Source organism: Typopeltis vanoorti, chromosome 10 (genome assembly GCF_054136105.1).
Source record: "Typopeltis vanoorti isolate ZY-2024b chromosome 10, IOZ_Tvanoo_1.0, whole genome shotgun sequence".
Classification (NCBI taxonomy): domain Eukaryota; kingdom Metazoa; phylum Arthropoda; class Arachnida; order Uropygi; family Thelyphonidae; genus Typopeltis; species Typopeltis vanoorti.
The window spans coordinates 120,191,403-120,209,714 of record NC_143558.1 but is presented as its reverse complement, the minus strand read 5'-3'; the positions used below and the strand labels follow the sequence as shown (position 1 = coordinate 120,209,714).

Genomic DNA, 18,312 nt, shown 5'->3' with positions numbered 1-18,312 from the left:
GGAAAACGACCCAGGCAAAGACCAAGATGGATTGATATGGTAAAAAGTGCTTTAGAAGATAGAAATATAAAATCTTACAATGTTGAATCCTTGAGAGGTAATAGATTGATTTCGAGGAAAACTGTAGATAGGAAGTTAGTAATGATGTAAATTTTTCATGTAGTACTACCATATCCTCTACACTCCTTGAGGTTAATTGTCAGGAATTTGATGATGATGATGGTTATATACATGAACACAAAACTCTGCTAAACAACCTTAAAGACAAACTGATAGCAGTGTTGCACATCCATTTCCCCGAAGCCAGAATTTCTGGAATAATCATGTATTGCTACATTCTGACATGAATAAACATGTCAAAATGGAATTTCATCAATGCTACATTCAAGGTGTCAATCAGACCCATGAATGTGATTCAAAAGAAAATTCTTATATTAGTTAGATATAAAAATAAAAATTGTCATATAACATGTGATTAGTAAACATTGATAAAGAATAACTGAGAAAACTGTTTAAATTAAACATATTTGGTCGTTTTTTAATTAAACATACAAATTTCTTGTTTTAATACTGACCATATTGTAATTTGTACAAACATCTTACATTCTTTGCCAACCAGTTTCGCTAGCCAACTGTCTAGCTTTATCAAGGAGTTGACGGAAAAGCATTAAAATAGTAAATGAAAATTGAAAGGAACATAAAAACGTTGTGAACAATCAGTAGCTAAGGTTACACGTTCACATGACAGAGACTGAAAGGACTTATTGTTCTTATTCATTATCACGTATGCGTGTTTGTTGCAAATGCTTAATGTAATTACTGGCTGGCTGTAGTTCAGATGGATTTAGAGAGAGAGCATCAGATTTTTCCACGAACTGTTTAGAATAGTACCCTGATTTCTGTTGAGGTTTCCACAGGTTATTAACACTATTGTGGCTTCCTTGAATAAACGATGTCTGTAGTCGTCATCCAAATATGGCATGGAGCTGTTTTGCCACGATAGAGTGGCAAAACAGCTCCATGGTCAGACGTACAGAAATGATGTGCTAAGCCAGAAGAAATACTTCTGTTGTGGTTCACATCACCAACATGCTCCTTTTGTCTGATCTCTAAACTCCATGAAGTTTGTCCGATGCAGGCAAGACCACAGGGGCAAGGAATGTAATATATTCCTGGATATTTGTAGAATGGTACCCCATCTTTTTGGGGATCCTAAAACCTGTCTGATGCTGGTGGTTGGTTTGAAGACCACTCTGATGCTGTAGGCTCTTAATACTCTAGTTATTTGATAAGAAATTGGCCTGATGAAAGGGATCACTACAGTAGAAATGTGCTGGGAGCATGATTTTTCTTGTCTGAGGTTGTCACTGTATAGATATTTTTTGATGATATTCGGAGGATATCCATTTGGTAATAATGTGTTGGCTATTAGTGAGAGTTCAGTCTGTGTATCCTCCTCTTCTGATATAAACTTTCGAGCTCTATTTTTCAACATGTGGATAATGCTCAGTTTGTGTGTCCTGTGATGGTTTGAAGTGTAATGAAGATATCTTCCAGTGTCTGTAGGCTTTCTGTAAATAAATAAATAAATAACTCAATACATAACAAGATAAAATTCACTCTGGAAGTGGAAAAGAACAGCCAACTGCATTTTTTAGACATCTTGATAAAGAGACAATCAAATAGTGTCAAATTATCTATTTACAGAAAGCCTACACACACTGGAAGATATCTTCATTACACTTCAAACCATCACAGGACACACAAACAAAATTATTCACATGTTGAAAAATAGAGCTCGAAAGTTTATATCAGAAGAGGAGAATACACAGACTTAACTCTCACTAATAGCCAACACATTATCACAAAATGGATATCCTCCGAACATCATCAAAAAATATCTATGTGGTGACAACTTCAGACAAGAAGAATCAAGCTCCCAGCAAATTTCTACTGTAGTGATCCCTTTCATCAGGCCAATTTCTTATCAAATAGTCAGAATACTAAGAGCCTACAGTATCAGAGTGGTCTTCAAACCAACCACCAGCATCAGACAGGTTTTAGGATCCCCAAAAGATGGGGGTACCATTCTACAAATATCCAGGAGTATATTACATTCCTTGCTCCTGTGGTCTTGCCTACATCAGACAGATTTCAAGTTTAGATATCAGACAAAAGGAACATGTTGGTGATGTAAACCACAACAGAAGTATTTCTTCTGGCTTAGCACATCATTTCTGTACGTCTAACCACACGATAGAGTGGTAAAACAGCTCCATGCCATATTTGGATGACGACTACAGACATTGTTTATTCAAGGAAGCCACAATAGTGTTAATAACTTGCAGAAACCTCAACAGAAATCAGGGTACTATTCTAAACAGTTCGTGGAAAAACCTCATCCTCTCTCTAAATCCATCTGAACTACAGCTAGCCTGTAATCACATTACGCATTTACAACAAACACGCATGTGTGATAATGAATAAGAAAAATAAGTCCTTTCAGTCTCTGCCACGCGAACGTGTAACCTTAGCTACTAGATTGTTCACAACGTTTTTATGTTCCTTTCAATTTGCATTTACTATTTTTTTTATGCTTTTCCGTCAATGCCTTTATAAAGCTAGACAGTTTGCTAGCGAAACTGGTTGGCAAAGAATGTAAGATGTTTGTACAAATTACAATATGGTCATTTTTAAAACAATAAATTTGTATGTTTAATAACTGAGAAAGTAATAAATACACTAAAAAATCAAAAAAAAAAATTAAGAAAAGTTACTTTTCCCTTCTGAATTATGGTAATCAGCAGCAAATATGATGGTCAATAATAATAATATATTTTCACAAATTGTTATCTATGAAGCTTATCTACTGAATGATTCTTGCCATTTTAACTAGCAGTCTAGATTATTACATCTACATTCAGTAGAATGATAGTCCAGATGTCAAAATCATTCCACAAAAAAACAAAGCATAAGACTATGGAGAATAAATTTCAAGCCATGACCCCAAGTTTCTAATATCCCTTTGATAGGACAGGGGTGCTAAGAATTTCTAGGCAAAATATAGTGAAAATACATAATGAAGATGTGAGAAGAAATACAAGAAATTATCTAGAGGGGAAAAGTATATCAGGAATATAAAGAAATACCAGTGGTTGAAACTTGGAATGTCAGAACAATACTGAAAGCAGGAAAATTAGAAGAGCTAACAGAAAATGTAAGGAAAACAGAAATAGTTCTAGGAGTTAGTGAAATCAGATGGAAGGGAATTAGTGATTACTGCAGTGGAAAATAAAGGATGATCTATGGTGGAAATAAAAAAAGACAAAATGGTCTGTATTTGCTACTAAGAAAAGATTGGGAGAAGAAAGTAAAATATATTGATCACCTGAATGACAGAATACTGATGACAACCTTAACAGTATCCCCAGTGGATCTTGTCATAATTCAAGTATATAATGCCAACAACTAGATCTAATAACTACTAATTATAACGTAAGACTGTAATGCAGCATCCAGAGAGGAAAGTGAATATGAAGAAATTGGACAATTTGGGCTAGGCAAGAAGAATACAAGAGGAGAAAGATAAATTTTTATTAACAATATTACTTTATAGCTGGTAATACATTTTTTTGTTTTGAAGTACTGAAACAAAGATAGTACATATCAAACTCACCTGCAGATTCTGAATGTACCAGAATGACTACATACCAGTCAAACAGAGATACAGAAATCCAACTTAACTCAATGTTATAGCTACCCAGGAGCCAAACAAGTTACTGCAAAATGTGAAATTAAAAAAGCATAGAATAAGGAAGAAAACACAGAATAATGAACTACTGAAGATCCCAAATACAAAAAATGAATTTAAAAAACCAACTAAAAAATTGAGAAAACAAAGTGTTATTTCCTGCTTTGATGATGTTACATCGCTGTTTTCTTAAATATTTTACCTCTATTGTTCTCCTTGTGCCTACTGAGATCTAGCTTCTAAACTGACTTTCTGGGGCCGTTTCTCCCTTCGAGCTCTGACGAAATTTATTCGTTAATGCTGTGCCAGTCAGAACTCTAGGATAGAAATTCTTATCCGAAGAAACTTTCCCGGAATTCAAGTAATACCTTATATAGATTATGTAGCTAGGTAGATTGAGTTCTCAGTATACAGTCATGGCCTTGACAATCTTAAATTTCCCCTTTTTTTTTCCTCTAAACATAGGTTCGATATTTTTGTGAGTGGTAAAATTCAATCTCTTACTCAGACAAACTCAGGTATACATGGGAAAACATATTTATTATTTATCTAAGAACATTACAATTTAAACAACACATATAATCAAGCAAATCAAGGTTAATACTAAAATACAAGTAAAGCAGGGTAATAATAATCAAACAGAGAGGCTAGTCAGACACACTCATGAGAATTTTATGTTCATCTATATCAGAAACATGGATTTCAGTATTTAACTAGATTACTGCTACTAACGACCCATACACATTAAACTTGGTCTAGACAACTTATGAACGTAGACTACCAGTCCAATTCAATTAACATAACACAGGAAATTGTCTCAAGATTTTCTCTCTCTTCTTTTCTAAACTCTATCCATTTTACACCTTTGTCACCAATAGATAACACATAAAAAGGAAGATTTGTACATTACCACATTGTTAGACGATTTCTCAATCCTTCCGTCTGTTCTTTGTTATAGATTGTCCCCCTGTACGATGGATTGCCGCCACATGGGAGTCACGTGCTCATCCCAAATTCGCCACTTGTTTCTTCTGGGCTTACAAACTTTTCACGTCGCCACTTCTAACATGATTTACCTTCAAAGGAATCCTTTGCTGCTTTCTCATTAGTTAGAACCACACCGATGGTCTAAAACTCGAACACTGCCATCATTTCGTGCTATACTTTCTTTGACTTCGCTTTGACATCGCTCAGCAACAGGAAACATGCTGCCGCTTTGTCGTCTTCGCACGTTTTGTCGGATATCAAGCATGTTGATCCGCTTGGGAACTTCGAGCAGGAGACCCACGGGGAGGGTACACGCGACCGGGGAACACCACAGGAACCAGAAAAAAACGTCAAAGAAAGCAAGAAGAAGTACCTTTCTCAACAATGTGAATCTGTTTTAAACCCTATTCTAGAGCCCTCTTTCCGCACTCCAAACTTGTTTACGACGCTCTCCCATTTGCTGTCACCGAGTGACGTCACCTCCTTGCTATACGCACATCACTTTTTTCGGGGAACGTGAATTTCTTGTGCCTTCCATGAATGCTTAGTCATTATCGTTACATCATCTTTGGTGGTCAAACTGCAACCTTTGAACTTTCGTTCGCACGATGATACATGACTTTATACATGGCATATTTTAACATTGATGTTTTTGACAAATTAAGATTCCATCTATTTTAGACAATAACTTTAAACATAGTACAATTTAATATTTATTTCCTTCTTCGATTTCATTTTAATTTAATATTCAACCTCTTCTTTTATATTTTAATTCCTTTTTAAGCAAAGTTAATATCTGCATCTTCACATATTATGTCTGTTTTGCCAAGAGTACAAGTGTGCTTTTGCTTGATATTGTTCTCTTGTTAAATCTTGGATGGAGCAGTTCTATTCTTGATAGAGCCAACATTCAAGATCTAACAATGGTCACTGTTGCTATGGAGAGTTCCCTATTCTAGGTCTCCATGTTTCTGGCTTTCCTCACTTATCTGATTTCATTCAAGATATCTACATTGTTTTTTTTTCCTTGCCAATTTACTCCTAGTAATACTCTGCAACAGTACATCTCAAATGCTACAATTCTCCTTCAGTCTGCTGCTGTTGTAATAGTCTGTCTTGTAACCATACCTTATAGAAAAACATGTAAAAGTAACATATGAGAGAAGGAACTCATGGTCAAAGAGTGTTAGATCTGATTATAGCGTCATGGGAGTTTCAGTTAGAGATGTAACTATTCTGCCTATGGTTGGTGACAATGATCATGCTGTAATCACTTGGGAAGTGGTAATCTTTTCCATTCAGAAAAGGTTATAAGCTGAACTACAAAGCAAAAAATTATGATCACATGAGAGATATGCTGGGTTCTTTGCCATGGTATGAGTTATTGGATGGGAAGGATATCGACAGTGCATGGGAAGTGTTTTAAAAAATACTTAAAGCCAGAAACAGGGAGACCTAGAAGAGGGAACTTTCCATAGCAACAGCGACCATCCTTTATGTGTATGGGTTTGTCTGTGTGTAGAAAACGTATGTGAGGAGGGCTTAAAGGTCAAAGCTAGATAACTAGGAGGAGACCTTCATATCTATGGAATATAGACAACAGATCTGGGCTTCTGACCTAGTATCCAATTCTCACCTTCTCATGGTGTATCTTTTGTAACAATCTACCTGGTCAACGAGCAAGGATGGGTTGGCAATTTGTAATTTAGCCAACCAAATTATTCTTATTGGTTTAAACCATAACAAAATTATGGTACAACATGGAGTTTCATGTCACTTATAGCAATGCATGGTTTAACAAGGTAGTGGCGGATTTTATCAGGGAACCAGGATGAACATGAAAATCAGCAACTGGAACAAACTAGATAAGTTCTGAATCACCATGAGCAGAATTCAAAATTGGTATCATTAATGCAAGCATTATCAACAACAAAAAAAAAAAAAAAAAAAAAAAAAAAGGAAAAAAAAAAAGAGAAAAAAAAGTGAAACCGGCAAGAGAACTGGAGAAGTTCCAGGCTGACATAATTGGTGTCATCACCAAAACAAATTCTGAATAGCAATAGCATTGCTATTCAGAATTTGGCATGAGATATCCCACAAATGTGGGATATCTCATGCCAAAGATCATCAGCTCCTCCTCCCCCCATCCCCACACAAAAAAAAATCTTATGATCTCACTCATTTTTGTTGCCTTCATTTGCCTAATTCAGATGACTATACTACCTTATTATTTGTCTATTATCATATACCATCTAATCACACACACAGACAGATAATATTCCTTAGAGATTTCAATACCCACTATTCTGAATGACACTGCTTCTCAACTTCACAGAACAAACTAAAAGAGGAACTGAAATGTTTATTAGTAACAATCTAATGAAAATTATTAACTTACCTACCAGATGTCCAGATAATCACTCAAACTCAAACAACCTGGACTTTTTCTTAATCGGCCCTCATTCCAAATACCTTTGATGTTATCTCTCTTCTACAAAACTCTGCCCACAACCGTGTATAGCTTTTACACAGATCTTCTCCAAACCGATCTCAGCTTCAAAGTCACCACAAATGGAGATGAATGAGATAATCTCAGGTGTTAATACGCTCATTTCTATTATCATATACCATCTAATCACACACACAGACAGATAATATTCCTTAGAGATTTCAATACCCACTATTCTGAATGACACTGCTTCTCAACTTCACAGAACAAACTAAAAGAGGAACTGAAATGTTTATTAGTAACAATCTAATGAAAATTATTAACTTACCTACCAGAAGTCCAGATAATCACTCAAACAACCTGGACTTTTTCTTAATCGGCCCTCATTCCAAATACCTTTGACGTTATCTCTCTTCTACAAAACTCTGCCCACAACCGTGTATAGCTTTTACACAGATCTTCTCCAAACCAATCTCAGCTTCAAAGTCACCACAAATGGAGATGAATGAGATAATCTCAGGTGTTAATATGCTCATTTCAATTCAGAACTTATCTAGTTTGTTCCTCTGATTATTGCTTCTGCTTCAAGCACACGATCCAATCTGAGAAATGAAATTATTTTGCTGGGATGAGTACCTTTATTCCTCATTCCACTCAAAATCTGACTACCAAGTCCAAGTTTTCCAACAAATATGCCAAAGTGGTCCAAACTAAAAATTCAGCATCACACACTTAATAGCTCAAGCTAGAGAATCCAGCCTCTCACTCAGCTTACACACTACAGTCTGTATCAACTGCAAAAACAAATCTAACACTTAAGAAGCAAATGCACTGAATTTGCCTCCTGCTCAAATCGCAGTATCAGCTTCTAGTCCATTGCCAAGGCTGTTGGGCAAAACTTTTTTCCTATTTCTCTCTCTCTGTCTCATCCTGATGGAACAGTGTCTCCTAAAGATTAGGCAGCAGACCTCTTGGAATCATCTTGTCATTTCCACCAACTCTTGGTTAGAATAGTAAATCTCTCTCTTACTACTCTATAACCACCTTCAGGATGCCTTCTCTCATCTTTCATCATAATGTAAGAGAAATGTTCAGCTTTGATGCTAATAGTTTACTTAGTATAGCTGCTATCTAGTCAGCTTAAGAGATCAAGAATTAAACATCAATCAGATATCACCATTACAAGCTAACCGACATATCTGGCATCTATCCAACAGCAAGCTTTTATCTAATCCATTCCTAAAAAGGGAGATGAGGGTCACCCATCCAACTATTATCACTCTCATGCTCTCACCACAATGCTCTCAAAAGTGGTGCAGTCATCGACAAACAGCTTCTACACTACCTAGACACCCATCAATTAATTTGCAATCACTAATATGCATTCTACCATTCTCCTCCTACGAACTGCACTAACCTTGCCCACTTTTGATGCAGGCTATGGAAAGCTCTAGCGTATTGCACAGATGCTCTTGATATTGCCAAGGCACTAAGTCTGTCATCAAAGCCTTCTACCAAACTACCATCTTATGCTTTTTCTCCTATCCTTTTGAGTGAACTGCCAACTTCCTCTCTGATTGTTCATTATGTCATATTGGATGTTTCTCTTCATCTGATTTTTTCCATCAATGACAGTTCCCTCAGGCATTGTCTTCACTACACTTTTCCTCTCATATAATGATCCTTACTAATATCCAATCCTCCATAGCTTTGCCAATGACAGTATACATTCCAATTCGTCTTCGTCTTTCAACCCTCCTCATAAGATGCCTATGTGGAAAGGATCTCCCAGTGATGGTACTAGCCCTTTTCATTCTTCCTCTCTCTCTCTGCTTTTTTTCCCATAATCTTTGCTCTACTTCTCCTTAGTCTTTTTACTATCCTGTCTTCCAGACCACCATCACTAGGATACAATTCCCTGTGCCACATTTGTCACGCAGTGTGAGTTGGACATCCGGAAAGCAGGATTCTGGCAGTCTTGCACTACTTCAGCTTTTGCTTCAGAAGCCAAAGTAATGCAAGAGATGGGGATGGACCTGGATAGACCAGTAAGGATCAATCTCTAGTGGACTTGCCTGCAAGGGTCAATGGTGTTACAGTAAATCTTCCACCCCATATTCCAGGATAGGGGCTTCAGGCTTACTGTGATACCAGTATACCATCCAGGATAGTCCTGACTTTTCTGAGTGCAGTCATTGCTTACCATTGAGTAATGCAAGAGATGGGGATGGACCTGGATAGACCAGTAAGGATCAATCTCTAGTGGACTTGCCTGCAAGGGTCAATGGTGTTACAGTAAGTCTTCCACCCCATATTCCAGGATAGGGGCTTCAGGCTTACTGTGATACCAGTATACCATCCAGGATAGTCCTGACTTTTCTGAGTGCAGTCATTGCTTACCATTGAGTGGGTGTCTAGATGTGCCTCCACGTATGTAGAGTTTTGGTGCCAAACAAAAAATTCTTTGAGTGTGAATTTTTCATCCTCAAAGGCCTAGACAAGGTCCCAACTAAGTATTGATACCAAAGATAGATAACTTGATTATATACAAGTAAAAAAATCAGACTTAACAATAGTATAAATATACCATTTTTTTTTAATTATCCATGGCACAGGTGAAAAGCCAATAGGGAAAATATCACCCATTTATATCACCTTTAGAAGGTTTGTTGGTCCATTATCTTGGCCATATAATCAAAAAGAGGGTGTTCCAAGATTCTGTCTTAAGTGTGACACTCTTTGCTATCAGAGTTCATTCAATCACTAAAGAGATTACTCCTACAGTAAGCAATGCTTTTTATATTGATGACTTTAAAATTTACTGTCACTCCTGCAACATGAGGGTAAAAAACAATTTCAAGAAACAATTGATCGTGTCTCATGGGCTCTTAATAATCAGTTCAGATTTTCAGAAGAAAAAACTGCCTGTGCACACTTCCCCCTAAAAAATGTATCCTTCACTCAGATCCTGATTTAAGAATGGGACAAAGTATTATTCCAGTAGCACCAGAGGCCAAGAATTGAACCTTCTTTGACTAAGGAGTTGATTTGATTGATGTTTCTTGCTAAGACTTTATCCACCACTTGTATGGTCAAAGCTTGATTGTGGGCCCCACATTTACACTTCTGTAAGAAAGTGAACTTTCTTATGATTGGACACTATCCATCATTAGAGTATATGAATAGCTGCTGGATTTTTGAGCAATGCCCATTCAAAGTCTATGTTGAAGGCCTGTGGCCTGTTCTATCACTTAAATGAAAACAGTTCTCATAACTATGGTGTCTTACAAATAAAGTCTATTCCAGAGCATCCTACATGGACTAGTAGTATCGGTGGTATCAACTGCCACAAGTCCCTTTTGTATCCATGTTAAAGAGATTATGCAAGCTATTGACATAAATTTTGACACTGCCTATACCAAACAAAACAGCATTCCTCCATGACAGGTTTGCACACCATCCTGTAACCTCTCACTTTGTCAACCACAGGTCTTCTGCAAATATCCTATAGAAAAAAATAAAATAAAATATTCCTTAAAGGAGTAAGCAGGGCTGTTTTAGCCCAATCTAATGTTCTGGTGACTGAGTGGCAGTCAATCTCCATCAGTAGCCAATCAAAAATAGCTCACCCAAACTATCAATGATATTAAATTGCACCAAGTGAAGAGAGTATGGCATACATCTGTCATCATCTCATTGTGTCTAACTCTAACACAGTATATTATATGAAATGGTGTAGGTTCTATTAAATAAATGAACTGTTTTCCAGGCTGTAATAACAAATCAGGGACATACTCTCTATATATATTAAAATTACATCAGTATATTGCAGGTCTGTTCTGTTTTATTTATTTATTATTTATTTATTTTTAATGACTATATTTGTATATACTTACTTCTTCACCTTCTTTGGAAGAAATACCAGTAACAATAGTGTTGTCTTCACTTAGAATTATAGCAGCTACTCCAGCAAACATTTTCTTGAAATGTTTTTGTAAACGCGGAACGTTCTTACTATTTCCAATTATTTCCAACAGATCCTCATCACCAACAAAATAGAACCTGTACAAAATTGTGTAATTATTAGACTATTCACATATTCAGTACTTTTTTTACTTTCTTATATATATATATATATATATATATATATATATATCTTTGAATTTCTTAAATAAATGAGAAATTCAAAGATAAACTTGCAGTAATGGAAATCGTTTATACATTAAAGATTGATTCAGCCAGAGAGGCATGTGGTGAGGTAGTCTGCAAGGATAGAAAAATTAGAACTCCATGGTGGACACAGGAAGTTAAAGAGGCAGTGAAGGAAAAGAAGAAAGCATATCAAAAGTTCCTGGCAAATAAGTCAGTTTGTGCTCTTAGAGAATACAGAGACAAATGTAAGAAAGCTAAACACTGTGTAAAACTAGCTAAACAAGTCATGGGAGGAGGACTTTGGCAAGAACATAGAAAATAAATATCAAGATGGAGGTAAGATATTCTGGAGGATGTTGAAGAAGCTTAGAAATGGAGGAAAGAGTGTTGTAAAAGGAGTTAGAGATGATAAAGGTGACATGAAAACAGGAGAAAAAGATATCCTTGAGATATTAATTATCCTTGAATTAATTATACTAAAGATATCCTTGAGTAATTACTTTGAAAAATTGCTAAATGAAACAAGCAGTGATAAAAAACACTCAACAGGCATACAGCCAGGAATACATATCCATACTTGAAGTAGAAAAAGCCATCAAAGGCTTGAAATATGGAAAGGCAGGGAGTAGATGATATTCAACCAGAAATACTGAAGTATGGTGGTATAAAAGTCATACAGTGGCAGCACTGCATAGTTCAGAAAGCCTGGACAGAGGGACGAATTCCCGATGATTGGAGTAGAGCTCTAATAGTACCCATGTATAAAAAGGGAAATAAAACTGAATGTGAGAATTACAGAGATATTTCCCTACTGAGTGTTCCTGGCAAGATTTTTGCAAGTATACTTGAGAAATGGTTGAGAAGAATTGTGGAAGAAAAGCTTGATGAAGAACAAGCTGGATTCAGGCCAAATAGAGGCTGTCAGGATCAGATCTTCACTTTACGACAAATAGTTCAGAAAGCATGGGAATATAACAAATATCTGTATTTAAGTTTTGTCGATCTGGAAAAGGCATATGATAAGGTGCCAAGAGAGAAGTTATTCAATACACTAGTTATATGGCGTCAACGGGGCATTATATCAAGCAATACTTAGTCTTTATTTGAATGCAAGTCGGCAGTTAGAAATGAAGGAAGTACAGGAAGATGGTGTAATGTTAAATCTGGTGTCAGACAAGGATGTATATTATTCTCTCTCATATTCATTATCTATATGGATCACATTGTGAAGGAAAGTGGTATTAAACATGATATCAGAATTGGAGATGTTAATGTCAGCTCTTTGCTTTATGTGGACGATGTTATACTTCTAAATAAATCCGCTACAAGTTAGCAAGATTCCCTTTGAATTGAATGAATTGAATAACTGTTGTAATAGATATGATTTGAAGGTCAGCATTAAAAAGACAAAGACAATGAAAATAGGTAGAATGGTTGAAAATGTCAAACGGGGAACCTGTGGAACAAGCAAAACATTTCAGCTACTTAGGCATGATTTTTACTGAAGATGGTAAATTAAATATAGAAATAGACAACAGAATCTACAAAGCTGGTATGGTAGGAAGTCAATTGAATAAATTCATATGGAATAAGAGAGAAATTAGTCGGAACACTAAATTAGCTGTATAGAAGACAGTGTTCAAACCAATTTTAGCTTATGGATATGAGAGCTGGGTCAGAAGTAAAAGACTTGACCAAAGACTAGAGACCACAGATATGAGAGTCCTGAGTATACGTTAGCAGAGCTAATCTCAGGTGGTATGGTCACTTAAACAGAATGGGCGAGGAAAGATTAGCAAAACAAGTGTTCTCTGCCAGGTTGACAGGAAAACCACCCAGAGGAAGACCAAGATATAGGTGGATTGATATGGTACAAAGTACCTTAGACGACAGAAATATAAGATCTGATAATGTTGGAGTCTTGACAAGTAACAGACTGATTTGGAGGAAAATTGTAGATAGGAATTTAGGAATGATGTAAATTTTTCATGTAATACTATCATATCCTGTACACCCCTTGAGGGTACATGTTAGGAATTTGATGATGATGATGATATTATTAAGACAAAATTAAGAATTTACAGGGCGTTTCATTAATTCTGTAATTACACAGTGAACAAAGAACAGTCAAAATTACTTTAAAATGGCATTCAGAAATTAAACCACTATGAGAAAGAACTTGAAAGCCTTTGGTTAGTACTAGTTAGCAGGGGTTCAATGAATTTAATTTTTCCTAGAAACGAATTTGTCTATTAATTCTGAAAATAGATGAGTAACGATTTCAGCAGTTATGCTTGTATATTATTTCTTTCTTTGTTTACTATTCTTACTCTTTCTCTTCACAAAAATTTTGCACAGATTTCCAAATTCAATTCAAGAGTGGTATGGATTATTTCAAGACCTGAGCTGAATCCGCAACAAAGCAAATTTTGGACCTGCATATTTAGCAGTGACTATGCAGGTCCAAAATCTTGGTAGAGGTAAAACTTACGTCCAAATGTTGTGAGATTAAGTCAAAAATTAAAATTTTTCTCTCATTAAAGTCAATGGAGCCCATCAGTGCACACAAAACTTTTTCAACACTCCTACAAGCAGTGCCCATTTCAATTCCATAGATTATTTTCATACAATTTTTGAACCACTTGATTTTCTTCATTTTATGCTTTAATAATGACTGTATGAATGAAAAAGTAACAGCAAGAGGATATGCCAACGCTCAACTAATGCCAGGGATGTCATGGAGTTTAAAGAAATATATGGAGTCAGTCTGACCTTGTTGTGCAGGTCCAAAATTTGTTTTGTTGCAGATTCGGCTCAGGTCTTGAAATAATCCATACCACTATTAAATTGAATTTGGAAATCTGTCCAAAATTTTTGTGATGAGAAAGGGTAAGAATAGTAAACAAAGAAAGAAATAACATAAAGAAGAATAATTGCTGAAATCCTTACTCATCTATTTTTAAAGAAACTGTCCAACAAGATTTCATTGTCCTCAAGTGATGCATCCAACTTATTGTACATAACTTCCTTCCATCATCTTCTGCCTATAATAAGAGAAGCTATTCCATAATATCAGGAGGTAGAGGTTAACAAAACTACAGCAATTTTAACATTATTTCTCATATTTATTTATTGTGATCATGACAGAATGCTAATTAAGACAAAGCACTAATTCAACTCTTTAGGTACAAAAAACTCAAGGTAGATAGTTAAGCAGTGGATTGAGCTTAGAAAGTAAATAAAATTTTGTAACTAACAGTATTAATTCACAATAATGTACTGGGACAAAACTATTCTGACATATACATGATTCAAACATGACAGAAATCAAAGAGTTTCATTAACTTAATTGAAAATTTGGAAGATTGTTCACAACACAGTAGCAAAAATAAACTACTATGTTGTTAAAATGCGAGTTTACAATTTGTTACGCTAAATATTTGTTGAAGGTACATGTATTTATCATTTATTCTTCACTAACAGTCAATTTCTCTGAATGCTATTTTTCATGCACTTCATTTTCTTTTGTATCTGTGCATTCATGTTTTGCACGCCTTTTTTATTACATTTATAAATTGCTTCCATCATATAATTGGTTACAGTGACTTTCAGCAGTGCTTTTGTATTTCATGGATGCTGGGTAAGAAATATATATATATATATATATATATATATGTATATATCTTCATATATATGCTGGTATACATCCATTAAAATAACAGGAGACTTTAATAATATGTACATGCAACAGTTTTCCTAATTTTGCTATTAAACACATTCCAATTAAAATCAAAATTTAGGATGATGTGACAAATTCACACCTTAAGGTCAACCAATTCCTGAAATTGCAGTTTTTGCAATATGTAAATAAAATGATAATAAAATGAATTTTATTAATCATTTTTTCTCTTCTTTAATACTGGCTATCACTCTTCATATATATGAAGAAATGATACTATCAACAGAAAAAACAGTTGTCATTTTTATAAAAACCTGGCACCTTTAAGAAAAGTAACTTTTTTTTTTCATAAGGATCTAATGGATGTAAGTGCAAATAAAATTTTACCAATTAATTTTTTTGTAAAGCTGACACATTATGGTAGCATACATGCTATAGCTAAATGTTAGCACGTAGTTTACTTGGCATTATGATATCTGTTTATATTTAATTTCATGAATTTAAATCATAATGCAGAGTTTCTTGTTCAGTAAGTCAGTTAAAAAGTATTAATGATTAAGATTGCTTTTATAAAGCAAAAGCAATAATTACAAGCAATGTTTTTGTAATTTGCATACTTTAAAGTTCAGCAAAGATATTTCATAATACCTACTATAAGTAAAAAAAATCTGACTGTTCATTTCCTAAAAGATTTCAATAATACACAAAATGATGCACCATAAAGTTGTTGAAATTTGTGTTATATATCTGGACTTCTGTTGTAACCCTAAGTGGGGCTAAAAAAAAAAAAGCAATAGTCAGTATTGCCATTCTTAAATCACTAATCAATAATGTTTCACCATTCATCACTGAACATGTTTTAATTAAATCTTAACTGAAAAAATTAGAATGGAAACAAATTTGAAAATATGAACATTCTTACCTGGGAAATGAAGATCTTTCTCTTTCCAAATACTCTCCTAATGCTTTCTGGATTTTACCTAAAAGATCAGCCAACCTCTCAAGACTCCTCTGAACGCCTGGTATGTTAAGAATATCCATAACTAAAGGAGACTTAGCAACTTTTTTCATCAGAGTTAAGAACTCTGCACTGATGCTAAATAAGCAAAAAAAATAAATAAATAAACTTAGTCATTAAACAATTTGCAATCTTTAGTGGTGGTGGTGGTGGGGGGGGGGGGGTGATGTAATTTCATTACAAATCTCCCAAAATAATAAATGAAATATAATGATCTGAACTAAAGATGGGTAGATCATATATACTAACCTAATCTTAGTTTATTTCATAATCTTATAGTGACCTGATAGTAATTCAGTTAGTATTCAATAGTATTTCAATATCTGATTTTTATTTAAAGTTAATATTTTGAAACTAATTTGTTAACTGAGAGAATGCTTTGCTGTTCAAAGTTCCTGAATGAGATAAAGAAGTTTGGTTGAGTGATGTGTAGGAATATGGTTGTTATCCTCTCTCAAAACTGGGATTGTTAATCTATATGCAACAGACTAGTAACTTTATAAAAGTTTGACCATAGAAAGACTGCCATTATGTTGCTAACTTATCAGAGCCACAGAGCATGTGAAGGAAATCTGCTTAGAAAAGTTGGCACTATTATACATATCTCTATATTAAAATTTTCGGATGAAACTAAATTCAAGAAACAGAGAAAAAACAGACTGATTCATAATGTACTGGTAAAACAAATATATCTTTTTTGGTAGTGATTCTGGTGTCTGATACTGTAAAATGGAGTAGTCAACTTAAATATTTCATATACATTTCAATAATCAGTACATACAGGATGGCAAATCCAACCATGTTAGATCCATTAATTCAGTGTTTCTCAACGTGGGACGGATGCCCCACAGGGGAACAGTTTGAATATTTTGGGGGGCAATTAGAAAAAGTACATGTACATATTTATACATATTATTTATATTATACTTTTTCAGAACTTGGCTGACTATTATGCTAGAGAGGGGGAATCACAATCTTTGAGATGCTGAGATGGGGCATGATCCAAAAAACGTTAAGAAACACTGCATTAATTGAAACACTTGAGTTTTAACAAAGAAACAGTTTTAAACAAGATTAGTCAGCCAGCAGGGAGATAGCAATGTCACCGTGAAGCAGTCAAAAGCAAGGGCAATATGCCAAATGTTTTAGGAAAGTAGGCATCCATGTAAATTCAATCCCAAGAAGCAAAATATTAATTTCATAGACCATTTTGAGCTTTACTTTATAAATTCATTTTAATATCTTTAAAAAATATAACTTTATATTTTTATAAACTTATATAAATATATATAAAATATTTTCTCATGGCCTACACCCCAATAAACCGCAATGTGAGAAACATCAGCATACTACAGATTTCTCATTAACTTCACTTTTTTTTTCTTTTTCTTTTTTTTTTCACCATTTGGTATTGTAATATTTCTAATAAGAACTCGCTACAAGATGTAGTAAGTTAAAAAAAAAACAGCATGCTTCTTAGATATACTGTAATTATTAAACCTATTCCAGAGCATATGGATATTTTGGGTTTACAGCTGAAGCAACTCAGGCTATGAGGCCAGTGTATTTGTCTGCAAAGTGTGCGTTCTTCTCGCCAGTTCGCCTGTTTCGCAAAATGAAAAATCTTGCGTCTGTTGAGACTAGCCAACTCTCCTACAACTCAAAATCCCTCAAAAAGAGGTTATTCGCATTCTAGATAGAATTATAACTCAGGTCTTCCTAACCAAAGGCCATTATCAATGCCAAGTGAGTTATGGAGGCTCCATATTCCAAGGAGTGTTGAACCTGGTATACTATGATGCATGAATTAAGTTTTAAAAAAGGTATACCGTGAGTAGACATATCGATACAAAATTAATAACAGAAAAAAATCACATACAAAGATTATTTAATAGTATAATTTTCGCCTTTGTGTCACAGTCATCTTCCGTACATTAAGTTCAAATTAAACAATAACTGACAATTTTGCAAAAAGTGCCACCTAAGTAGCTGGTGTAAGATAACTAAAAAGGTCAATAAATTTCAAAAATAAAAAAATAAATAAAATCAATACAATAAAAAGTTAGGAAAGATTAGCTAATTTGTAAAGTACTATCTCCCATAAATGGGATATACGTAAGCCGTTGGATCTGTTTAAGTTAGGAGAATGAAGTAGAGTTTCACATGTTTCTTTATAAAGGCGTTCCATGAGAAACTGACTTTTGTGAAGAACTCTTGTCTTTCTCCAATGAGCTCTGTGTCTAGTGAAGATGGCATGTTCTGCAAGTCCAGACTTT

General features: G+C 34.7%; 1 protein-coding gene across 1 annotated transcript in view; it reads right to left on the bottom strand.

The window, feature by feature from the left end:
* Dhc64C (dynein heavy chain, cytoplasmic) overlaps window positions 1–18,312 on the bottom strand; it is a 1,087,706-nt gene that overhangs the window by 735,767 nt on the left and 333,627 nt on the right. Inside the window, exons 30-31 of the mRNA XM_090398628.1 lie at window positions 15,941–16,114; window positions 11,084–11,249 (exon numbers count right to left, since the gene is read on the bottom strand). Coding sequence (XP_090254754.1) covers window positions 11,084–11,249; window positions 15,941–16,114 — 340 coding nt within the window. The remainder of the gene's footprint in view (window positions 1–11,083; window positions 11,250–15,940; window positions 16,115–18,312) is intronic.